The 26,094-nt window shown below is 34.7% G+C and overlaps 3 protein-coding genes across 3 annotated transcripts; all 3 read left to right on the top strand.

Annotated features, from left to right (window-relative positions):
* The first annotated feature begins 2,426 nt into the window (after positions 1-2,426).
* LOC132548485 (uncharacterized) lies at positions 2,427-5,888 on the top strand. The gene is made up of 4 exons (XM_060212352.1): positions 2,427-2,483; positions 3,261-3,324; positions 4,770-5,585; positions 5,875-5,888. Exons 1-4 carry the CDS (start codon positions 2,427-2,429, stop codon positions 5,886-5,888), a joined length of 951 nt encoding a protein of 316 aa, XP_060068335.1.
* A 439-nt stretch (positions 5,889-6,327) lies between these two features.
* On the top strand, positions 6,328-13,396 carry LOC132548484 (uncharacterized). Its single transcript, XM_060212351.1, has 5 exons — positions 6,328-6,333; positions 11,334-11,383; positions 11,791-11,855; positions 12,531-13,187; positions 13,383-13,396. Exons 1-5 carry the CDS (start codon positions 6,328-6,330, stop codon positions 13,394-13,396), a joined length of 792 nt encoding a protein of 263 aa, XP_060068334.1.
* A 6,767-nt stretch (positions 13,397-20,163) lies between these two features.
* LOC132548483 (uncharacterized) lies at positions 20,164-24,666 on the top strand. The gene is made up of 3 exons (XM_060212349.1): positions 20,164-20,218; positions 20,716-21,522; positions 24,332-24,666. Exons 1-3 carry the CDS (start codon positions 20,164-20,166, stop codon positions 24,664-24,666), a joined length of 1,197 nt encoding a protein of 398 aa, XP_060068332.1.
* Positions 24,667-26,094: the final 1,428 nt, after the last annotated feature.

Genomic DNA, 26,094 nt, shown 5'->3' with positions numbered 1-26,094 from the left:
ACCTGTACAATTTATCTTTCTCAAAATCATACATTGACATAATATAACCAGAGTTCTGTTATGAATTTGTTTGCTTATAGCAGCATTTAGAATTTAATTTAAGACTACCATCCTTTGAAGAAATACAATTATAGCAGAGGCTGAAACTAAACCAAATACATACAACTATAACGGCGGTGGTTACCATACCAAATACGTCTATATCATCGGCTGTTTCTATACATATATATTTATTTATTCATTTTTATTTTGTTGTTTGTTTACAGAAGATTGTAATGAAACTGTTCTGTTTTGCTGTGGTTTTTATTGTCACTCTGACAGCTTCTACAGTATTGTCACAGGATATGTGGAGAGGGGATGGAGGTATGTGGTTTTCAGTGCTTGCAGTTGTATCTATCGCGGCCAACGTTATTCATTAGTCTTTATAATGTTGATTTAAGGGCATTAATTATTGGAGAATGTAACGAGTGATGTACAACAGATATATATGCATGTAACACATCAATACACAAATAAATTGCATTTCGTTCCTTCATACTTTGGGTGTGATGCTGTGTGCCTAAGGTGTGGAAACCAGGAAAAGCGAACTTGGCCGAACAAGTGTCGATATATGTTTGAGGATTTGCACTAATCTATAACCTAGTCTACTTTCAATATTTTACACTGATTTGTTTAGCAGATACCATAAACCGGGATATTCTCACCTCATGTTGTTTTCGCACCAATTATTAGTCTCATCTTCATCTTGCCATCTCAGGATTATATTGAAAAGTTATATAAGTGTAACAAATTTCCGCTTCTTGTTTTTGGACGAAAATGTATTCCTTTGATTAGATTTTTCATACCTTATGTTTTGTTTCATTCTTTTCTAGGAGAATGGCAGTTTAACTACAAAGGTGACGACACCAGCATGAGTGGAATGGGCCGAGGCTATTTTCCGTTCGGCAGTATAATGATGGGGGGAATGTATCATTAAGGATTTTAAAGATAACACTTATTGAATCGTTAGGTTGCAAATAAGAAAACCATATTTCTATATATTTCAAAGGGCCATAGATGGACGAAGGTTCTGAAGATGCGGTTAAACTCCCCTAGAATATAATTTATTGTAATCAAAAGTTCTTATATCTATCACGATGTTTTCAAGCTTCAACTTTCTGTATTTCTAGATGTTTTCTCGTTGAATAAAATTACTTTTCAAAAGTGTCATTGTTCTTTGTTATATTTGTTGTAAAAAATGCCAACAGCCAACTGACAAATGATAAGAATCACATGTCCGTTTCTTGGAAATATTAATAAAAATGGGTAGAATGCGACATATGAACTTGTTCACTGTTGCATCGCGTATAAAACAAGGAAGAAACATAATGTGAACGCACACTAGGGTTTTATTCAACTTACTTGGATTGACCAATGTTTACATGGAGGGTGTCGTCGATGAAGCTAAAGACACCTACTCTTCCGAAACACCTGATCTCATCCTTTTATCTTTTCAGGAGACGTTGAGTAGACCTTTTCTTTGTTTATATTTTGCATAAGACTCAATTAATTTGTGTTTGGATTACAATTATGTTGACATGATGGTATTTTCTTGTTTTTCCCAATCCCAGAATGTAAAAAGATCGAAAAAATTGAAACTGTTGAAGCCACAAGATTATAGCATCATAATGTCACTTTGAACTGTTAAAGAAAGTTTTCAGTCAAGAAAACATTTTCTGTATTCATCTATTTATATTGAGATGAAATAAACATCTCATTAGATATTCAGTTTAATAAACAAAACAAATAAGATACTTACGTATGTTCTGTCCCATCACAAATGATCGTTTTCATTATCTTTTTAAAAATTTCAGAGCATGTACATGTACGTGGGAGTTTCATGTCAACCTGAGCTACATAGCACGTTTTGTTTAAACCTTGTTTTGCTATTATAGAAAGGAAAACTTCTTTAAAACATTGATAATTTATTATTGAATACAAAACATCTTTCAGGTTTGACTAAACAAGACAATATAATTTGTACGCCCTGATGTTTTAAGTTGAACATTTACAATGATAAAAAGGTCTTGGATTTAATTACATGTAATGATTGGATGAATATGCAACTTCAGCATGTTATGTAGAACACAACCTGTTCATCTATCAGAGATAAAATATATCTCTTAACGGCTCTTACGTGCCTCGCGCTGATAATGTCACTAGGGAAATGCTTCCCGGAATGTGTCTGACACAAAAAGTGCAAATTCTGTGTTTTGTTTACAATAATGGTACAGCCTTTGCGCTGAAATGTGGTCCTTGTTTACACCGGCGTCAATAAATAACAACAAGTACATGGTAAATTGACCTTAACAAGCTGATCTTTTCCTTAACAATTGTATAGACTTACGTCATGCACGGTATAAATAATACTTGATTGTATCCTCCCAATGTGTCATTCTCCTCACCACATCGACTCCGATTTGTCTCCACTAGTACGAGAACTGGTAAGAGAATTAAACATGTAATAAGATATCAACGATATGATACAATATTTTACATAATGTAAACAGTTTTGATTTTTGATCAAATTGTAAGAATATTAATGCATAACATCTATAATTTTAAGTTAATGGTCTACACAATTTAATTACTCTTTCCTAAATTTGTAATAAACGTTACCATCAGAGTAAGTAGGTGAAATAGAATTTGATAGCATGAAGCGATTACATCCCCAGAGAGCATTCTCTTCAGGTTACATTTATTTAGTTCATATAAAAATGATTTCCCGCAGTCATTCAATGACATGTTTCATGTTTTAAGCATTACGACTTATTTGATATAATACAAATTTATCATTAACTCGTCATTAAAATGGTTAACAACCGTTCCCTATGTATCATTTTAAATAAATAAAATCGTTTTTACAGTACAATCAATTAGAGATTGATAAGCCTATTTCTAATTTGTTGATATAAAGCATTAAGAAAAGGATTGATGGAGGTTTGTTTTAATTACATAATAACTTTATTATGATGTATAACAATGTTGCAATTGCGAAGTATTAAGTTATGTGATTTACAAAATTATACATGAAGTATTCATATGAGAGTGATGATACTCGTCACGAAAATACTCATTTTTTAATTTAATTTTCTGTTTTTTTTTATTTGTTTCATAAAAAAACCCATGTGGATTAGAAACTACTGTACGATTATATAGTTTAACTTATAATTTTGAATTAAATATTAGTTTTAACTTTTATTAACCTTCTTATATTTCAGTTAACTAAAATGAATGCCTTCATCTGTCTAGCTTTCTGCCTTATTGTGGCTGTTAGTTCAGCAGGTAAGTTTGATTTCATTCCAATAGGATTTATATCAGGACACTATTAATTTTACGGGCATGAAGGCGATTCTTTCACACTTTAAATTATCGAATATGAAATCTTGCGGGTAAAACATTACTGAAAGTCGAATAAATGCACATTTTTGTGTAGAGGATAGAGAATAAAATGCAAACAGAATGAAAATTGTTATTTTACATTTTTCTAGTTTAGCTATGAAAACTGTAATCATGTCTGCCAATTCGGGGGAGCAAAGCGCGTGAACAACATTGTTGACTAGCCCCCATACCTTGGGCGTGACGACCTTTGTCACAAAGGAAACATTGATTAATGTGTATTTTTTCAATACTTCCAGATAACTATAAATTGATTAAGTGCATACTTTACTATATTATAACAATGAAAAAATATCTGCTTTTTCACAAGTAAGAATCAAGTTTGAATTCTTTGATTTAAATTCTCAGTATTAATTGAACTCACATAATACAATAGACATTAACATTTACGATTATCTGTTTGGTTGTTAGCAAGGATATGTTTTTCCAAATACGATGCTTCTGGAAAAAATTGTTTAATTGGAATAAGGCAGAAATAATATTAGATATATCATGAAATTTTAAGCTGTCATTTCGTTAAAATGTAAGAAAAAGGGAAAAAATCAATGAAATAGATTATTTCATAAAATTCAAAATGTTTTAATCTAGATCCAATGGTCCATGATATTTGAGTTTTCGTGTTTACTGTGAAATATATATTCAGAAAATGATACAGATCCGGCAAGTTGGTCCGAATCCTTTCCTATTTTGCATACATGTAGCTACTTTCTGACTAACCTTTATCACTGTTTTTTGGTGAGAACCCTACATGCTTAAAATTTTAGTAAACTTTTCAGTGAGTGATATATTTCTTTGATATGATTTTTTTGCTCACTTGATGCCAAATTAGTAGAATTTTAAGGATTGATATGATTGAATTATTGGTATCGAATGCGGAACGCTTGCATATCATCAAGATCATTTTTTCAAACCATTGGCTTCTTGAATTTGTTATTTGACCGAATATGTAGTAAAAACATGTTAATAACTACTTAATTATCTGTATACTTACCTCATCATAATTGATATTAACAGTAATATAAAATAAATATGCTAAAAGGCTCACAAGAGACGAATGAGTTAGTTAAAGGATAATTGGTCAAATATGTTACTATTATCAGAATTGGGTTATAATTATATAAAAGCAACAAGGAAACCCGAAACAGCTTCTTAGTTCAAACTCAAAATCGATGAAACAAGAGAGTGCAAAATATTTCAATTTTCACGGAAACCTTTGATGATATCCGTTTGGTGAAAATCCGTTTTGGTGAATTAGTAAGCAATTGGTATTGAAAGATGAAAACCTAGATTGTATATTCTAAATCACTATGGGTGAATATTTATTTGAACAGGTACATATGGAGGTGGGTCCGGTGGTGTGGGAGGAAGTATGGGTGGAGGTGGAACAGGAGGCGGACCCTTCGGTGGAATGGGCGGTGGAAAAGGAGGAATGAGCGGTATGGGCGGTGGTCCCTTCGGAGGAATGGGAGGTGGAAAAGGAGGAATGGGTGGAGAAATGGGAGGTAGCCCCTTCGGAGGAATGGGAGGCGGACCCTTCGGTGGAATGGGAGGCGGACCCTTCGGTGGAATGGGAGGTGGAAAAGGAGGAATGGGTGGAGGAATGGGAGGTAGCCCCTTCGGAGGAATGGGAGGAGGACCCTTTGGTGGAATGGGAGGTGGAAAAGGAGGAATGGGTGGAGGAATGGGAGGAGGACCCTTCGGTGGAATGGGTGGTGGAAAAGGAGGAATGGGAAGTGGACCCTTCGGAGGAATGGGCGGCGGAAAAGGAGGAATGGGAGGTGGAATGGGAAGTGGACCCTTCGGAGGAATGGGAGGAGGACCCTTCGGTGGAATGGGCGGCGGAAAAGGAGGAATGGGAGGTGGAATGGGAGGTGGTCCCTTCGGAGGAATGGGAGGTGGACCCTTCGGTGGAATGGGAGGAGGACCCTTCGGTGGATCGGGAAGTGGAAAAGGAGGAATGGGAAGTGGAATGGGAGGTGGTCCCTTCGGAGGAATGGGCAGTGGACCTTTTGGAGGAATGGGAGGAGGACCATTCGGTGGAATGGGCGGTGGAAAAGGAGGAATGGGCGGAGGAATGGGAGGTGGACCATCCGGAGGAATGGGCGATAGACCTTTTGGAGGAATGGGAGGTGGAAACGGCAGAATCGGTATGTTTATTTAATTCCCATTTAATAAAATACGAGAATGATTATATTACTAGATTTGCTGTAGAGGTCACATACATTTACTGATATGTCAAGGAGAAGAAAGATGATGTATATATTTCAGATCCATAAGGTATATACCTTATCTTATTAACATGTTGTATTTATCTTGTATTTGATTTTGTATTTTTCATTGATTACATAATATTACACTGCATCTTCGGTATGAAAAATAATGTACTTAGAATCCATAAAGTTTGAAATGCCTGTATGCTCTATTTAATTTTTTCAGGTGGAGGATATTAATTTGACGGCAGTTCGATTACATCCACTTTTTTGGTACATGTAGCTAATAAAAGAGCAATGTTAGATTAATGTGTGCTTATTTGTTTGTTTTCATTGGTTTCATTTTCATCTTTTTTTCTGTCAGAGCACAGTGACATAGATATTTTAGACACCTGCACTCCCTTTATTTGTCGTATTGATTCTGATTTATACAATGTCTTGGTAGTACCCACCTTTTGTGCTCTTATCAAAGAAATCACTTTCAAAAACACTCTTTCTGCAACATCAGAAAAGCTTAACCTAATAGCAAATTCAGCGCAGTAGTCGTTGATGGAAAGATATTTCTTCAAGTTATAATTCAAAGCAATGTTGTAATGGAACTTCAAAAAATCCATCCTACCAAAAGTTACAATTCATTTTAATGTAGGTTTGTTATTAATTATTAATACGATCGCTCAACATGGAGGTAATATTTACCAGGCCTGAGATTGAAAACTAGCAAACCAAACACTATTCAGCACAACAAATTCTCAAGAAAGGCATCACTTACTCTTCCGAGCTATAGCCTTCCTTCTCAGCCGCTTTGAGCTCTTGACATCAACGACGAGTCCGAGACGATACAACTATATGATGCAAAAATAATTTTAGATTTTTTAGGTTAATTAATCGAACTAAAATCAATGAATAAGAAATAAAATTGTAAATCAATAGAATAAACCAGAACTGTTTCAACTGAAATGTCCATAACAAAGCATGTCACGTTTCCCTTCAGATACTGCATCAGTGACTCTTTAAATGTTCGGTAATGAAATTGTTAGCATGCGCTGTTCTAAATATTACGGTCGGGAAAAAAACTTATCTCGAATCCTTCACAGATTGAAATTTGATTTTATTTCAATGCACGGGGTATACACCAAACCGTTGAAAACATTGTTTTGCTCACACGTTATTTCGATATATGATATAAATATGTATACTCTACCGGATATATTGTACGAAACTACCACAAAGTTAAAGCTATGTGTTCTACAGCAAACCTCTATATCAAAACGTTCATAAAAAACAAATTCTTGATAATTTACCAGTCAGTCAAAAACGGACAATGCTATTATAAAGAGGCATGGAATAATATGAGATTTTAGGGCCAGTGATACTCCTAATCCAGGTATTGATATTTTTTCGTGCAACTTTGCTTTTCCTTAGTCATAGATTTTACAGTTTGGGTTCTTAGCATTAATGACGAGTCATTGAAGAAAGGAGTAGCTGTATGATGCAATTTAATTCATTATTTGACTCTATCTAATTCGAAATTCACATTGTAATGTCCTTTCACTTGGAAGGATTTTGTACAATTTTGAAAAAAGCAAAATATTATATATTTTGGAAATGTTCCAATTATATTTACCAGAATATAAAGAAAAGAAAAAACAATTAGAACTTCTAAAAGAATAGAGAAACTTACGGAGCCCGTTTACTGACATGCTCCATACTTATTTTAATTTCGTTTTTTCGAAATAATAATTCGTTTAAACGAAATATTAATTCGTTTTTTGGAAATATTATTTCGTTCGTTTTATCGAAATAAAATAAGTATGGAGCATGTCAGTTAACGGGCTCCGTAGAAACTCTTGTTAAAGGATGCTCGTGTCTATTTCAAGTGATATAAAGGACATGAGTTTGAAATGTGATACGAAATGATATCCATATATAGAAGACAAAGATATATAATCTGTCTTATCTATATTATGAAAGAAATTAATCAAACAGAAAATTAACAAAAAAAGCAATGTAGAACATATTTATTAGCTACAGATGTAGTGGCGGTGACGGTAGTGATATTTCCTTTGAAGAAATAGGCAAATATAACTTCATGGTCTCTGCAATGTTTTACTACAAGTAAAGAAATTAATATCTCTGTATGCCTACGCAATTGTTCTTGTGGTCGATCTTACCTTTGTTATAATATGTATCTGGTGGTGAAGTGCTCAGGTATATTTGATAACTTAAGTTTTATTTATTGTTGATAATAAAGATATTGCTATTCATGCAGCTACAGTTGTGGGATTTATTTCTTTTGTTTATATTTCATTACCTATCAACCTTATCCCATATGTTTAACACGACAGAACCATTTTGTATCAATGGCCCCAAGGAAGGCAAATGCGTTTTTGTCAAAGTCTTTAAAGAGCCCCCATGTTAAACGAATGAAAACCATTCATGAAAACTCTATTTACAGAAATAACTGATTTCTCTGCAGATCTAAAACTCACACTTATTACTCCCATCCCAATTTTCATTTGATGTGTTCATGTCTTTTACAGCTTCAAGTTTTTTAAGCTATTGACATTTTCTTTCAGTTTTGTTTAATAAATGTGAAAGGATTTTATCGAGTTGTATCTCTGAGTATACCGAAAATCGATATTTGTACCATCTTGACTGCTTTTCAGAATTAGTAATGAATATTCTTGATAAGTAATTGACCCATTTTATGTCAAACACAAGTAAATGGCAACTTTCAATATTTATCTAAAAATCGGATACAGTGGAGCCAAATAATTATGCATAATCCTCCTGGGACTCGTCGGTGATTTTAAAGGTCGGTATTGTCAAATCAATTAAAACATGGTAGATACCTTTTGATAAAAAAAAGCAACGAAGAAAATGTATATTTGTCAAGAGAATGTAATTCCACATTAAAATGCAATAACGCTAAGGCAAAATATGACAAAAATACTCGGAGACTCCTGCAAAAGCACTAGGACGACATCCGCCATTCTAATCTTGGTAAGTCAAAATAAGTTCGCAAATGAGTAAACGGAAAACAACAACGAAACAGACAGGTATACAAACCGCCAGAAAAACGTCCATCTTCATAGAAACGTACATTCTATATCAACCTCTTCTATATAGTAATCGGATGTTAAAGTGAAATTGAAAAACTTCCAAATGTGCTGGTGACCAGTTTTGATAACCTCTTCGAAGCTCACCATGGACTGAAAGTCCACCAACAGTGTCTACCGTCTGCAATCTCGAAGACTGTACAGAAGACACACAGATTAAATGCATCTTTCCATTACATACAGTAGACCGTTCCCTCAGAAATCAATTTCTTTGACTATCAAGTTTATACCACATCAAACAAATGTATAGTTAAAGCAAATTATATGGATTCAAAGGCGTTATATCATACATTTATAAACATTAATTTTGAAAAAAAATTCCCACAAAATAGTAATCGATATGTTGATTAGCATTAATCAATAAATGGTTATAATGTATTAATTATTATATTAGTGCAGGTACTTACGATTAAAATGTCCGAAGGCTTGGAACATGTGGATGGTCTTCTGCATTGCTGATTTTATAACAGCTAATGCATGGATATGTTGTTCTCTCAATTGACTAATACGCAATATACCAGATCCACGACAATGACGACACTTCAATATCAAACACAAGAGTAACGAAAAATTTTAAGGGAAAATTAACATGTTTACAATATGTCACGTGACAAAACAACATGGCCACTCCTGTTAAAACGCAAAGGGTTCGCAGTACAAATATGACTGATTATGCGCATCGGCGATGACTAATATCCGGAGTATATAAACGAGCGCTACTTTGAAACAGTTAATTGTTGAAAACATTTATGAAATAGAATTTAATTTGATTGAGGCAACAATGTATAATTTCACCGTTAATATATCTATGTTATTATAGACATAAAAGACTTTGTTAAATGTATTCTCTTTTCCAATGGAAAATTAGTCTTATAGTTTATATCATCAAGTATGCACAGAAGGTTTAAATCCCGCGACTGTTTGTTGACACTGACGATACCATATAATATTAAAACATGAAAACTTTTATCAAAATCATTAAATGCAAATCTAGATTGAATAAGATGGAAATATGATATTCGTCGACCTATTGTGTAGACTATCCTGTGCAATGCATTAGTCTTACCGGCAATTTGTTTCCACTTCTTTCCTTTGCTTTCTCTCCGGACCATTTCGTTGATTATTCGTAGCCAACAAAAAATTATCTGAAAGCCTCCCCTTCTATTTCATTACCTACAGCCGTAAAACGAGATTTTTAAATTATATATTTATATTATATGGCAGCATGAAGCTTGAATAAGCGTTTGGTTGAACAACTGCACGAGCATGAAACCTTCTTTATATTGTGACAAGAATACAGTTATAACATGCTTCAATCAATTACATATTTTCTGTTAAAATTAAGTCTGCTTTTGATATCGAGATCAAGGAATATAGTTTTGCCCGATGCTTTCCTGCGTCTAAGAACACTCCAAATGTAGTTTTGTTCTATGTTTTCCTGCGCAAGAGAACCCTGCACAAAACCGCATAAACTAGTATTAGTTTCCATCTCATTAAGTAGTCAAACTAGCCAGATAAAATATATCTCTTCAGGTAGTAATTACGAAGTCCAACAAGTTCGAAAGTAAATATCTTCGTTTGTACCTGTCAATGGATAGTCTAACCTGTCAAAGAGAAAAAAGTTTCTAACTACCATTTGTCAAATCAAAAGTTAAACCTGTCTAGCTTATACTTGTCAATAAGTAGAAAACCTGTGCAAGAAAACCTCGCATGATACATCTTTAACATGTCAATCCATACTCCCTCTATGAAGCAACAAGAAATTAAAATAAAACTAGGGCAGAATATGTACAAAAGAATGATTTACGCGGAGACTCCTAGTACGTACAAGGATTATAAGATCAGGTGCAAAGGAATAATAGTACATTCTATATCGACATCTTCCATATAGTAAAAATATGTCTATTTTGAGTTGTGCAATTGATTATTAATTTATATTGCCTTCTGTACTTTATTTTCATCATTGACCCACCTGTTCAGTTCATTGTTTTGCAAATGTGAATACGTAACTACGGATAGCAAGACAATAAAAACTTCATTATAAAATATTACACATATATGTATATGAAATTAAATAAGTTTATCAATACTCTTACCAAATAACTAATAGTAGTGCTGGGAGTTAATGCGGTCCGAGTATTTGCTTTCATACAGATTTCAATAAAATGATGCAACAATCTGGAGAAAGGAGACATGGAAAACAAAATAAACCAGACATCAGTTGTTGTCATGTGCATTTCCTGCCTTGGAACCTCAACCTAACATTCACCTTTCATTGCAACAGAGCAATTAACATAAGACTGCAGTAAAGGGTACATACGTTTGTCTTGTAATCAACAAAGCCTTCTCTGGAATTAAATGACCATGATTACTGATACAATTTTTGTCAGAAAGGCTAAATACAAGACGGCGCGATGTTACGTAATGGCACTTTTAAAGTTGTGGTTTCCTGTACAGCAAATCTCTGACCACAAAAAAGATTCATTATTAGGCTTTATCTTTCTGCCCATGTGACGTCATTTCCATTTGACCAGTATAAATAGTCTGCCTGTTCAATGGTTTTCAGGCCAAATCTCCTCTGCATTTCGAAGGACAGAAGCACCCAAGTGAACACAGGTAATTAATTTAGGATCTTTTTATATAATATCAATACATTAATTCCCTTTTGCTAAAGTCACAATTTTATCGTTTATAATATTACAGTTTAAGGAAACTAATTGTTTTAGTTGCATTTATTTTCAGAAGTTAAGATTTCATTTTGAAATGTACAGTATCCAAAAATACTTTTAGCTGTAAATTATTGTGAAGGCATGAGTAAAGAATTGTTTCGTTATCATAATCTTTAAGATTTTTTTCTGCACTAAGTTAAATTTCTAAATATTCTGTGATGTGTAAAGTAGAGACCAAAACTAAATCAAAATTTATATATGTAGTTATTAAATCTAAATTTTTGATTATTGCTGTAATATCACGGATAATCACCATAAGATGTATTGTGATATATTACTTACTCTTTCATTCAGATTCAGCGACATGAATACCTACATCTGTTTAACCGCTCTCTTACTAGTCAGCGTCAACGCTGCAGGTAGGTTTACAAGGTCATGTTCCCATTATCCTGATTTTTGTCGTCAACTAACGGTCAAACTCGTAACACGGGGTTTCAAAAGATGCAGGTTGTTACAAATCATAGGGAAGTTTTTTCGGTCGTCCTAGTGATCTCCTTGATAAATATTCTTTTTTCATATATGAAACTGGGTGTGTTTGATGCTCATTAGTTTGCTTATTCGTTTCCTTGCTGTATACTCTGTTCTCATTTGAAAACCTGATGTTCCTTATTTGCACTGACTAAGATTTATATGGCGAGTGTCGAGTATGAGAGAGTAAAACATGTTTTGATCGCTGTCTTTAAATTATCAAGTATCAATTATCGAATTAATAATATTTAAAAACAAGCAAACTTAATGTAACCGGCATCCTTATCAGCCAAAATGTGTTATATATGTGAGCGATACTCATCAGGATTTTAAATAAACCTTCATTCTACAGAATTGATAATATATCGATCATGAAAACACCCTTTGTGTCAACTATATCTTTAACTTCGAACAAATCGAGACTATGGCTTCAAACGTTCCACTTTTGTGGTTGAAAATTGACATTGTTTAAATATTAAAGACTTTGGAATTGTTCTTCAAGTGAATTGATGAATTATTAGCATTTCTGTATTCATATATTCAAGTAAAGTTATTTATCGATTCAGGGAAATATGGCGGAGGAAGTGGTGGATTTGGTGGAGGTAGCGGGGGAAGCGCTGGAAGTGGAGGTTTCGGAAGCAGTGGAGGGTTTGGAGGAAGTGGTGGACTCGGTGGTAGTGGATTTGGAGGGAAAGGAGGATTTGGTGGTATGAGCGGAGCAGGTAATGGAGGATTTGGAGGAGCTGCTGGACTCGGAGGTAGTGGAGGATTTGGTGGAAATGCAGGTGGTTTTGGTGGAAAAGGTGGAAGCTTTGGAGGAAATGGTGGATTCGGTGGAATGAACGGAGGTGGATTGGGAGGAAGCGGTGGATTTGGAGGAAGCAGTGGATTCGGAGGAATGAGTGGTGGTGGCTTGGCAGGAAAAGGTGGATTCGGGGGAATGGGTAGCGGTGGATTTGGAGGAATGGGCGGAAAAGGTGGATTCGGGGGAATGAGCGGTGGCGGCCTTGGAGGAAGTGGTGGATTTGGAGGTAATGGTGGATTTGGAGGTAATGGTGGATTTGGAGGTAATGGTGGATTTGGAGGTAATGGTGGATTTGGAGGCAAAGGTGGATTCGGAGGAATGAGCGGCGGAGGAAGCGGTGGATTTGGAGGAAGCAATGGTGGCGGATTCGGAGGTAATGGAGGCTTTGGTGGAAATGGAGGATTCGGTGGACAAGGAGGTAAGATATTTAGAAGTTTCAATTGAAATTAGATCTATAAATGCAATATATAAAAGTTGATATAAAACGATATTCTCCAAATATCGCTAGTAACTATTATTGCTTTCGAGATAAGAGATACACTAATAATAGAGCGGAGAAGGTAACACTTAACGCATTGAGATCAATTATTGATGTGTGTGTTTTCTATTTTAGGTGCCAAATACTAAAGAGAAACAACGGGAACGACTAATAATTGGTTCTTGAATAAATAGTTTAATAAATTGAAAAGAAAACTAAATTTTGTTTCTTTCTTTATTATTTAATTATCTTTATCAAAGAAGTGAAATCAACTTCGTATCTGAGATTACAAGAATCAAAGATGACGGTATACAGCATTTGGAGGCTATGCTTTGAGCAATATTTCCCTGGTGACTTTCTTAATAGCAGGACACAACAGAACATTATTTCTAAAAATAGTTTTGAATATGATGATTTCTAACCTTAAAATCTTTTTTTTTTTTTTTTTTTTTTTTTTTTTTTTTTTTTTTTTTTTTTTGTATAAAGTCACTTATGTTGTTATGGTGTTGTTATGGTGGTAAAGGACAAAGTCTCAAACGCCTAGCACGTTGAAAACATAAGTAAACATAGGCAAATTATCCCATTGGAATTATTTGGGCATAATCTTATTTACAATGATTATCATTAAGTTAATCAAAGACACCCGAACTGTTACCACTCTACCTGCAGCACTATGACATCTTCAAGACGACAACCCGAGTCAGTTATTTGTGTATCTGTATAAAGTCAGATTCAAATTACACTTAAAGACATATTTCGAAAATCGTTGTGATTTATTGCTTAAACATGGGTGTATTAAAACTGAAGAAAATGCAAATCAAAAGTGGGTTACAAACAGTGACAGAATTAGTAAAACAGAGAGGGACAGGAGAGAAATTGAAAAAGAAAATCAAAAATAGTTTCATTTTTTTTTATTGGCGTTTCGTTCAATTTGGAAACAAATACCCATATGTCAACAGATTTTTAATTTATATTCAAAATTGATGTAACGGCGGCAAGAATATTGATATGAATGATATGCTTGAAACGTTTGTGTACTGGTGTATGAACTACATCATTACCATGACATGTGTCTTTGTTCAAGAAGATGTAACATTTCTTGTCGTCTTTTAAAAAACAAAATGGGTCATGAAACCTTCTGAATGTACTGACCTATTACAAAATCGAAGTATCTGAATAGCAAGAAGTAAACAAAAACAGTAAGTCGGTGTCATGATCAACAAAAACAGGACAAAATAACAAGAAAGGAAATATTTAAGGTCACACTGAAAAAATCTATGAGATGTCAATGGCAGATTCATGAGTGTTTTCTCTTTCATGGACAACACCAGTAAGGAATTTTTTTAACTTATTGTTTTCGAGAAAAAAAATATACAGTGTCATCGACACTTTGGGCGTATACTGGCAATTGTTAAAACTGCACATATTAAAACGTCAGAGTAATGGCACAATCTCAAAACTAGAAGACAGATTACAATAACTAACCCACAGGAAAGCATGTACACTAATGAGCATCGAACACATGTAACTTCATATTATACAATATTATCAATAAAAAAACAGCATCATGATGGCGCCCGTAACTGATTTACCAAAGACGCAGAAATGAACAATTTTTTTTCAATATGAACTAATAATTAAATGCAGCATAGCCAAATGATTAATTTAACTGCATTATCAACCTTTTTTGTCCGGTTTTGGATTATGCAGCGGGTATAAAGTGTTGACTCATAAAAGGCAAGTGAGAACAATCACTTATTGCCTTCATAAAGTTTAACATGTCAAGGAAATCGTCACACTGAACATATAAGCAAAAGTTACATTGAAAGGAAAATATTTCAGAGTAGTTCAAAATAGGTAGGATTATCTGACGTATGTTTAAGAAGTCTTCCTCCAATTTAATGTTCAGTATGCTATCAAGATATGTTTGGAAAATTGGTTGCAACATATGACATTTTAAAACTATTATACATGAATTGTTCACCAAAAGTCCATCTAAGCTAACATTTCATTATATTTTCACAACGGTAATACCCTGTCATTCCTTTCAGTTAGCTCAACTATATTGCAGTCAACAGTTCTGATAGAAAATAACAGTCAGAGACTGCAACTATAGAATTAAGACCTTCTGACAACTTCTCTTTCGGAAATGTTCTTGTTCTGATAATCATTACAAATATTGACAAGCTTGAAATAGAATCACTGGCCTTAGAATTTACAAAATCTCTAAAATATAACGCAAGAGAGCATTCCATGAATGGGTCTAAATATCGTTAAACTAATTCATCATAACGTAAATCAGGATAATTGCAAGGAAATAAAAACTGTTTGATTAGGGAGTGAGTGAAACGACGGCAGGCATCGGATTCACTTTCGGACATTAATTTCACAAGGTCTATCAACAAACCTCATCAAAATCTCAGTAACACTATACATATAAAGTGATCTTGATTTGATATCAATGAACTTATCAGAAACTCCGTTACTTTACACCAACAAGCTCATCAAAAGCAATATAATACTAACAGTACAATATGATAACCAGAGTTCACCTTGTATAGACTTATTTGTCGATATATATTTGTGGCCTATGGAAATAGATGAGATTTTCATATCTCCTGTATGTGATATAATTATGTATTGCATATCGAATACCTCAACTGTTTTCTTGTTTTTTAACCAATCGTAAATGTATTGCTTTCGATAACAAAACAAAATTAATTCTATTCACTCACCAAGTTAACTCCTTTATTTAATTTAATATTATTCATTTTGATTTAGTAGCAAATAATGGTCACTTACACGTGATTATGTAAACATCTTAAATACCCATCGAATAACATGTAGGTCGCCTTGGAAAGGCCAGATGACCTCGTTATATATGTTATAAGTAAGAACATCTTCAGAAAGACTAGTGCACCCGAGCATATATATTAATTTACAACGAAATACACAACCGTAACACGTGTCATGGGATTATACACATTTGTGAACAATTATGCAATTACAGAGTAGTGCGTATGTACATATATATGAGCGTGAGGTTCCATCAGACCAAAACGTTAGCAAGGAGCTTGCGCGTATATTACGCCCAGTGCTAAGAGGCAAGAAAAAATCTCTAAGGATTCATTTCTTTTATTTTTAACATATTTTATTTAATATGTTTAACAAATATAACACATTTATATATTACAAATAGTTTATCATTATTCCTTAACGGATTTGTACAGACCAAGTGCAAATATATTGAGTTATTAGATCGCCAGCTCAAGCTCTGACTGCCACATTGATGTCGAGAAGCAGATCTTAACCCAATACTAATCAGAAAGTTAGGAAGTCTACCTATCTATTGGACTCTTCCATTCCAAGTCACTACACTCATAAAATGCCAATCAGGACGCTGGTCTGTTTATGGCCGTACTTTCACGACAATCTGTTTACTCCACATAGAAAGAAATATTGCTTAGTCACCAAGCTGAATTTCACATAAAATTACTAAACAAAACAAAACATCTTTAACAACGAGGGCATCAAATGTGTGAAAAATATCAGGACGATAGGATAGATTTCAATCAGTTTATCTAATTCATTGAAAGCCTATTATATATCTTTCCACACCCACAATTTGTTACGTACATCTATGCATACTAATAGAACATGTATGTATTGCAAACTAAATCTGAAAGGAATATATACGACCTCTTGAGGAACACATTAAGCGAGTGAAACAATGATATCTTGGAATTTTATGAAAAATCTTGAATGGAAATGGAAGATATGGAAGGGAATCAAGCTTGATGTGGAACAACATTGGTGTCAACTTCAATGCGGAGAATACTATTGACTATTCGTAAAACTAAAACTTGACAAAACTTAGTAGAACATTTTCCTGCCCATTTAAGATGCATAAAACCAATGGCAATCGAAAATGAAAATAAAGGCGTTTCGCTTTCAAAACGGCAAGAAAACAAAACCCACGTGTTAGGTAATTAAAACAATGGTCTGACCGTTGAAAACATTTTAAGTGGCAGCTGCTTATGAACGACATTAACACTCCTGAAAACGACATGAACTTCCGAGTCTAACCTAAATTGACTGATATATGGTAGCGTCACCCTGCGTGACAATTCTTCCAATCACCGAATTTAATATGATAAGTCAGTTAATTTCTTATGCCCAAACTGTTGGGTTGATTCAATTCAGTTCAACTTGATTAACACAATAACATGTACATTTACGTGGCTGTATTTTGATGGCTAACAATAGCAATATAGAAATAACGAATTGAAGTTAATGCTTTTGAACCCTGACACACTAATGGTATTATAACTTAAGAGTTTTTTTATCACATAGATTTCGATCAAACATATAAAGAAATACTTAACTTCAAGTTTTAGGGTGGCTATAATTTGGACAGTTGAGATTTTTCCAATGACCAACTCTGCACATATAGTCGCGCTGATATAGCACAAATTAAGGAGTCAGAGGTGTCGTAATATATCTCTCCTACCCGCGCCAGAATCCTCACGATCGATGAAACCAACAACGTTGGTAGTGACCTTGCAGTACCTTTGAGTGTCTCACGGACAGCCGCTAGTACAATTGGAAATAAAGTTTTAGAAGATCCTAAGATTTGTATTTTCCTCAGGGACTTACCGACAAGCTCACTCTGAATCTAGCTCACAGAAAATGTCACATTAATAGAATGACAATCGCTACAGGTACAAAATCTCCGCAAGCTAACACAATCCAGGACATGACTATCTTTAAGTTGACGGCCTGGAAATGGCTATAGAAGTCTAACCGAAGGCTTGGCGAACACAGACATCTGTACATATCACTTGTTTTGCACGTTCAAAACATGCAATGGTCTTTCCAATGAACCCATATACGTAACCATTCTAAATATATTTACTTAAATGCTTTCTCTCCGGACACTTTGTGTAGATTTTTTTTTCACGAAAAATATCACATATTGGTATAGCAATTCGTTCCTTCTGCATTCACTTCATCTAAGTACCTTGCTTGCCATCCTAAGAATCCGTTATATTATTCCCTTGATCTTGTTAATCTCATCCTTCTTAGTATGTTTTATTTCGATTTTTGACTTATTTTTCACGAAATGCAAGAAATTTTCTTTCGTGGTTTAACCATAAGGCCTGAAGGTTTAAAGATTAGCATTTATTGTTGCTTCAAACCTGTCGAAGAGAGAGAAAAATGCAAGCTACTATCTGTCAAATTTAAGATAAAATAGTCATACCAAGAAACCCTCTTGTTCCACAGCCCAGTAATGACATGCCAATTTATACCCCTATCAATAATACGGATATTGTCTATGTCCAGCTCTTCTCTGTGGATACCGTATACCTGTTTTTGTGATAAGTTATAAATCTATAATGTCTTTTATAGGTTATTTTATCATTATTATTTATGTGTGAGTGATTGTGTGTGTGTGGTGTGTGAGGGTGTGTGTGTGTGTGTGTGTGTGTGTGTGTGAGAGAGAGAGAGAGAGAGAGAGAGAGAGAGAGAGAGAGAGAGAGAGAGAGAGAGAGAGAGAGAGAGAGAGAGAGAGAGAGAGAGAGAGAGAGAGATTATCCGACATTCGACTCATATGAGTTTTGCATAAACTTATCGATATATTCTTTTATTCGTGTATTTTTTTACTCTTTATTGATTGATTTATTTATGTTCTATCCATATACCTTATGTGTCGAGAGATGAGTTTAAAGCCTAAAGATGAACCTTTGTGTTATTTTTGTAGGTATATTTTATATTATATATCCGAAAGCAACAAAGATAACTTTGATAGACTTTAGGCTTGTTGTTCAATCCTTTTATAAATTCAATATGTTTTAACAAATGTGTTTTTATTTATCGTTGACAGCAAAATTAGCATATTTCGTTTTACTTTAGCAAATATTAATCAAATTGCTACGGATAGAAATGCAATCCAAACTTCAAAATGAAATATTACATATGCATGTATATTATATCAAATGACTTCCTTGAATTTATCAATTTATGTTTTTCTTGTGTGCTATGCGTTTGCTTTCCTTCAGACTTCAATCGCGTGATGCAACAATTTTAAGATAGGAGACAGGAGCGACTTACGTTACTTTGAAAATAAACCCATCGTTGTCGTGTACATTTCCTGCCTTGGAACCTCAACCTAACATTCACCTTTCATTGCAACAGAGCAATTAACATAAGACTGCAGTAAAGGGTACATACGTTTGTCTTGTAATCAACAAAGCAATCAGTAGAATTAAAGGACAATGATTACTTATACAATAGTTGATAGAAAGGAAAGTTACAAACGACGCGATGTTACGCAATGGCAGTTTAATGCTGTGGTTTCCTGTACAGAAAATCTCTGACCACAAAAAAAATCTTGATTACGTAGGCTTTTCTTTGTGACCATGTGACGTCATTTCCATTTCTCCAGCATAAATAGTCTGCGTGTTCAATGGTGTGCAGGCCAAATCTCCTCTGCATTTCCAAGGACAGACGCACGCAAGTGAATACAGGTAAATACCTTATACCGTTTTTATATCCATATCTTTAAGCTGAGGCAACCACTTTATCGTTTATCACATTTCCGTTGAAGTGTATTGATTTTCCGAGGAAAAGACTACATTTTCAAATATACAGAATTAACATGTATATTTAGCTGTAAATCAAGGTAAAACCATGTGTATTTTTGACATTGCTTTTAAACACTGATACAAAATGTTTATATCAAGTCTGATAAAAGAAATTTTTCGTTTTCATAATCTGTAAAGTTTTTTCTTACTTCAGTTTTCCATTCTTTTGCTTCATTTTTCTTCAAATATTTTATGTATGTTTTAAACAAAACGTGTGTCTTTAGTGGTATATTCCTAATACATTACTTACTCTTTCATTCAGATTCAGCGACATGAATACCTACATCTGTTTAACCGCTCTCTTACTGGTCAGCGTCAACGCTGCAGGTAGGTTTACATTACATTGACGTAAAACATCAACATGATCCTGAATGACCACACTTGTTTCTGTCATTTATCATTAATCTTAATATCAACATACATCTAAACAAGATAAATTACCAAATATAAACTTGCAAGGTATGTTATGATCGCTGTTTATCAAAGATAGAGTATGAAATTAATAATATTAAAAAACAAACAACACTCTAAATCAACACAATTGCCATCATTGTAAGATGGAATGTGCTACATATACGAGTATTAGTTAAAAGGATTATAAGTAAACATGGATGTTTAATTAGGAAGAGACGGTAAATGAAACAGTACAAACCTGCATAAATAAGCTATCGATCATGAAATTACCTTTACCTTTCACATACAATACATTCACTTTTGGTGAATAAAAACTAATATTATTTCAGCACTGAAGCCTGTAGAATTGAGCGATAAATAATAAGCGTTTCTACGTCCATACATTAAATGAAAGTTATGTATCGATTTAGGGAAATATGGCGGAGGAAGTGGTGGTTTTGGAGGAGGCAGCGGGGGAAGCGCAGGAAGTGGAGGTTTCGGAAGCAGTGGAGGGTTTGGAGGAAGTGGTGGACTCGGTGGTAGTGGTGGACTTGGAGGAAAAGGAGGATTTGGTGGTATGAGCGGAGCAGGTAGTGGACGACTTGGAGGAGCTGCTGGTCTCGGAGGTAGTGGAGGATTCGGTGGAAATGCAGGTGGTTTTGGTGGCAAAGGAGGAAGCGTTGGGGGAAGTGGTGGATTCGGAGGAATGAGCGATGGCGGATTGGGAGGAAGCGGTGGATTTGGAGGTAGCGGTGGATTTGGAGGTAGCGGTGGATTTGGAGGTAGTGGTGGATTTGGAGGCAAAGGTGGATTCGAAGGAATGAGCAGCGGTGGAAGTGGTGGATTTGGAGGAAGTGGTAGTGGAGGATTCGGAGGTATGGGTAGCAGCGGATTTGGAGGATTGGGTGGAAAAGGTGGATTCGGAGGAATGAACGGTGGCGGCCTTGGAGGAAGTGGTGGACTTGGTGGTAGCAGTGGATTTGGAGGTAATGGTGGATTTGGAGGTAATGGTGGATTTGGAGGAAAAGGTGGATTCGGAGGAATGAACGGTGGCGGCCTTGGAGGAAGTGGTGGATTTGGTGGTAGCAGTGGATTTGGAGGTAATGGTGGATTTGGAGGAAAAGGTGGATTCGGAGGAATGAGCGGCGGAGGAAGCGGTGGATTTGGAGGAAGCAATGGTGGCGGATTCGGAGGTAGTGGAGGCTTTGGTGGAAGTGGAGGATTCGGTGGACAAGAAGGTAGGTTATTTAGCACACTGAGTATGCGAAGTAATTTCAACTAAAAATGCATCTATAAACCAAAATTTATAAAATAATCAAATAAAAATTTCTCAAACAGGTCAGAAAACCATTGCTTTGTTCGCGATAAGAAGCACAATACTGAAAACACAGTAACTAACAGTTACTATGCTGACGTCAATTATTAATAGATATGTATCCTTTTTAGGTGCCAAATACTAAGGAGGGACAACGGGAACAAACGGTTATGTATTGTTGATTTAAACATTCCAATAAATTGAAATGAAACCACAAATATTTTTCTTTCTTTTTTATTTCCTTACCTTTATCCAAAAATGGACATCTTCATTGATAACTGGAATAAAAAAAAACATTGTGTTTTTACCAATGTTGACATGGCAGCCTATCTAATCGTAAGATACAACAGAACATTATTTGAATACATTTATGGAAATGATATGTTGTTCGCTTACTCGGAAGCCTTTTTTTCAAATATATATATCTTACTCCCATACTTAACGACAGAGTACCAAACACTGCATTGAAAGCAACAGTAACCCTCAGTAAAGTATCCTTTTTGTATCATCGGGGACATGATGTCATACACAGTCATTATAATTATATAAATATAAGGAAATCAGAGCTACCTAGACTTTTTACCAAACAACCTGTAATACTGTGACTACATTAAAGATGGAAACCGCAATTAGAATCAAATTAAAATGTAAAAAGTATTCCGGAAATTGTATTGGTTAATTGGTTTAATACCGTAGCTATACTTAGTTTTCAACCAAAGAAAACGTACATGCTATGTTAGCAACACACAGTTGCAAAAATCATTTTCGACATTGAGATTTCGTCGATTTGCAAAACAGATTTCGATATATCAACAGATTTTTTATTCAAATTCAAAATTGATGTTCTGCTTACAAATATTGATAGAATACATACTTTTATGGAGGAGCTTGAAAAATTTCAAAAACTTTAAGATAATTAGATAATCTACATTATTTTAATAGCATATGGCTTTATTAATGAAACCAATGTAACTGTTATAGGCGTCTTTTTATGATTATAAAACATTTAAATTTTTTTAAAGCTGTTACATAATCTGATCTAAAAAATGTGAGCAAAATCGTAAATCAGACTAATTTTCAATAAAAATAGGTTCAAATATCAAGAAAGGAATTTTTAGTTTACTGAAAAATCTACGAGAATGACCAGATTCTTGAGCGTTTTCTCTATCACGGACTACACCTGCAATGTTAATCATGCACCTTCTGAAAACTATAAGACAGATTATGTCAACGAGACCAGCAAGTAAACAGGTATACTGGAGAGAATGAATACATTTCACTTCACATTTTGTCTTCTGGATACTTTACAGCAAGCATTAGGTGTCCATCATGTTCGAACTACGTTATATTCGCTTCATCTCCACGTGCTACAAAAGCTTCAAGTGGATTCAGCTAAAACTTCTGTTCGTGACCTAAGGAAACTAGCTTGGAGACTTCACAAAATTATTGATGATGTGACACAAATCAGGCTCTTTAGACCTAAAAAGGTTAAAAGTACAGATGGCCGCGATCCTCCAACAACTTAGTTTGTAAATAAGGGAGTTGATGCTATGAACATCAGCAATATTTTGCACCAGAAGTCTGTTCAGGCTGACATTCCACCATACTATTAATGTAGAAACACCCCTGTAATTTCCAACAATTTCTCCAAGACCAATGCATACAAACCTTTCAACCAAACAAATGCTGCAGCAAGTGAATGTAGTTGACCTCAGAACTAGTACTCCGTCAACTTATTCTATCTCTACTGATAACTATGTTACAACTAGGCATATAACAACTAGTGATTTAAGCATTATTCAAAATGTTAAGCTACGAGATCTTTTCATGAAGAATCCCAAATATCGTGAAATCCCGTCCGTTAATTACAATGTGAATTTCCAGATACTTATGAATTCTGTTGAAAACTATGCCAGAGAATGGACGACAGGAGAACATGTTGGATTAATTTTCTGAGTGGGTTAAACCCATTCGGTCCATCATTGGTAAAAGACTTTGCAGCTTGAAATCGAAAATGAAAACAAAACACAAGTCAGCTTTCCTCGATCCTGATGTTAAATACACACGTCAAGACTTACATGGCAGGTTTGTTATTGTGACTGCTGAAGATAGGGTGTCCAGTAACTTGATCCTTGTCTGCAAACGGTATTGCATTACCTGTATTAAAAAATAACCGGGTTGTTTAATAACGAATGAAACCCCATCTACACATTATGCAAGCTCTCAAAAGACGAAATACTAGCTTATCATGCTTTCATATTACAATCATTTAGATTACTTATTAGTGATAGGGATACGGACCTCTCCCATTTATACTGGATCCCTTAACTTCAAAAGAATCCATATACACAACGTTTTATTACTTAATCGTCAACAAAGCTTTGTCTAAATTACTAACTACCATTCTAAGTACTATCAAATTCGGGTTACAGTCTTTCTATCATATCGTTTACTCAGGAAGTGGAATTAATAGTATGTGGATTTTGAAGCACTTGAATTAGCTTTTGGCCAATATACAACACCCTCTTCTAAAACACGTTTCTTCTATAAGAACATTTGATTTTTCCACCATGTTCACCACCATGTTCACTACCATACCCTGATTGGAACAAAAAAACGCCTTCGTTCCCTTGTTATAAGAGCTTTCTTTTCAAAGAAATGTGAACTATGGTATAAATGTATGGTTGTGAACTATACTGAAGCGTATTTCGTAATACTTACGTCTAAAACAGACTATTGGTATATTGGTATCAAAATCAATATGTGTGAGAGAGGACAGATCAAGGCCAATATGTGTGAGAGAGGACAGATCGAGGCCAATATGTGTGACAGAGGACATATCAAGGTCAATATTTGTGAGACAGGACAGATCAAGGCCAATATGTGTGAGAGAGGACAGATCAAGGCCAATATGTGTGAGAGAGGACAGATCGAGGCCAATATGTGTGACAGAGGACATATCAAGGTCAATATTTGTGAGACAGGACAGATCAAGGCCAATATGTGTGAAAGAGGACAGATCGAGGCCAATATGTGTGACAGAGGACAGATCAAGGCCAATATGTGAGACAGAGGACATATCAAGGTCAATATTTGTGAGACAGGACAGATCAAGGCCAATATGTGTGAGAGAGGACAGATCAAGGCCAATATGTGTGACAGAGGACAGATCAAGGGCTTGTCAGTGCCTCGATCTGTTCTCTCACACATATTGTACAATTTTCGGATTATCACCAAAACCGAAAAAATGACATTGTAATAAATAAAATCTACTATCTCCCCTTTTTCTGGGTTTAGCCATGATCATACCAGCATCATTTAACTTCAATCTCATGTAAACATTCGATTAAGTAAAAAGCATTTTTTTCCAATAGATTCATTGGCCGTGTCTACATGTATACCCACAAGAATTGGAATTCAAGGATACAACAGACTCTTCCACATTTGTCCTATTTCTTTTTCTTTTCCAACTCAATCAACATGAACTATATTCCAAGCTGTAGGATAAAAATGATGATTTCGTTTTCCGTATTGTAAATTTTCTATTTCTAAATAATAACACCCCGTGTGAAATAAGATGTGTTAGATACTTATTATAATAACTGCTGGGCTCTTTTGTGGCTAATCATGCTTGTGTTTCCATTTGATTTGATATAATCAAATTACAGACTCAGATTTATAAAGCCCATGTCGTTGATGAAGCTGAAGACACTTTCCTTTCCCAAGCATTTGATCTTAATTTCTTAGCTTAATATGTGTCCATGTGAATATTTCTTCTTGGCTTGTTTTGTCCTCATTTGATCTATTTCAAATTTGAATTAAGATTTTTCTAGTTTGTTGGTGTTTTTGTGTTTTTCACCACCAGCCATACTTTAAGACACCCTGAAATAGGTGTTTACTGTAGATTTGTGAGGGGAACATAGACAGTGTACATTAAGTAAAGCGTTTGTCAGACTGGTCAAAAATATTCAAATGGTAACATTGAACGTACTAATTATTACGTATTAAGGAAAAGGTTAACGTAATTAAGTCAGATTAGATTTTTACGGAAGTTTGTGCTGATTATTCATGTATCGTGTCCTTGAATCATGTTGATCGTTAAATCCGCAAATAAAGTGTTTACAAAATAATCCTTTTATTCTATCACATTAATTCTATAATAAATATCGTTTGATGGTATAAAATATCTTTTTCGTATAGATGATAATCATTAAACATCAAATCCTAAATGTCAAATCACACTGGTCTCTATAAACATTCATTGGATTAGACGTAAATTAGGAACACGAGACAATGTAAGAAAGGCTACATTCTTCTCTACTCGTTCAGAGGTACAATTTCTGCTTACGACGAGACATGAGTACTTAAACTCGGGTGTGTTTAGTTCACATGACGTGTAAAACCCGATTATCTTACTTCATTTTAGCTTAGATATCTAAAACATTAGCTATGTTAAAGACATTTCTATGGCACAATGATGATTATAACTAGCTTT

The sequence above is a fragment of the Ylistrum balloti genome, unplaced genomic scaffold (genome assembly GCF_031769215.1).
Source record: "Ylistrum balloti isolate Yb309-2 unplaced genomic scaffold, AGI_CSIRO_Ybal_v1 Utg370012, whole genome shotgun sequence".
Taxonomy (NCBI): Eukaryota; Metazoa; Mollusca; class Bivalvia; order Pectinida; family Pectinidae; genus Ylistrum; species Ylistrum balloti.
Note: the sequence above shows the minus strand (reverse complement) of the source record. Positions and strands in the feature narration are given on the sequence as shown.

Bases quoted from the DNA above. Each gene is read 5' to 3' on its own strand.
- LOC132548483 (XM_060212349.1), top strand. From the start codon at position 20,164: ATGAATACCTACATCTGTTTAACCGCTCTCTTACTGGTCAGCGTCAAC. The intron at 20,219-20,715 runs GTAGGTTTACAT...GTATCGATTTAG, and splicing joins GGTCAGCGTCAACGCTGCAG to GGAAATATGGCGGAGGAAGT. The intron at 21,523-24,331 runs GTAGGTTATTTA...CGTCTAAAACAG, and splicing joins AGGATTCGGTGGACAAGAAG to ACTATTGGTATATTGGTATC.
- LOC132548485 (XM_060212352.1), top strand. From the start codon at position 2,427: ATGTGTCATTCTCCTCACCACATCGACTCCGATTTGTCTCCACTAGTA. The intron at 2,484-3,260 runs GTAAGAGAATTA...CTTATATTTCAG, and splicing joins CTCCACTAGTACGAGAACTG to TTAACTAAAATGAATGCCTT. The intron at 3,325-4,769 runs GTAAGTTTGATT...TTATTTGAACAG, and splicing joins TGTGGCTGTTAGTTCAGCAG to GTACATATGGAGGTGGGTCC.
- LOC132548484 (XM_060212351.1), top strand. The intron at 11,384-11,790 runs GTAATTAATTTA...TCTTTCATTCAG, and splicing joins AAGCACCCAAGTGAACACAG to ATTCAGCGACATGAATACCT. The intron at 11,856-12,530 runs GTAGGTTTACAA...TTATCGATTCAG, and splicing joins AGTCAGCGTCAACGCTGCAG to GGAAATATGGCGGAGGAAGT.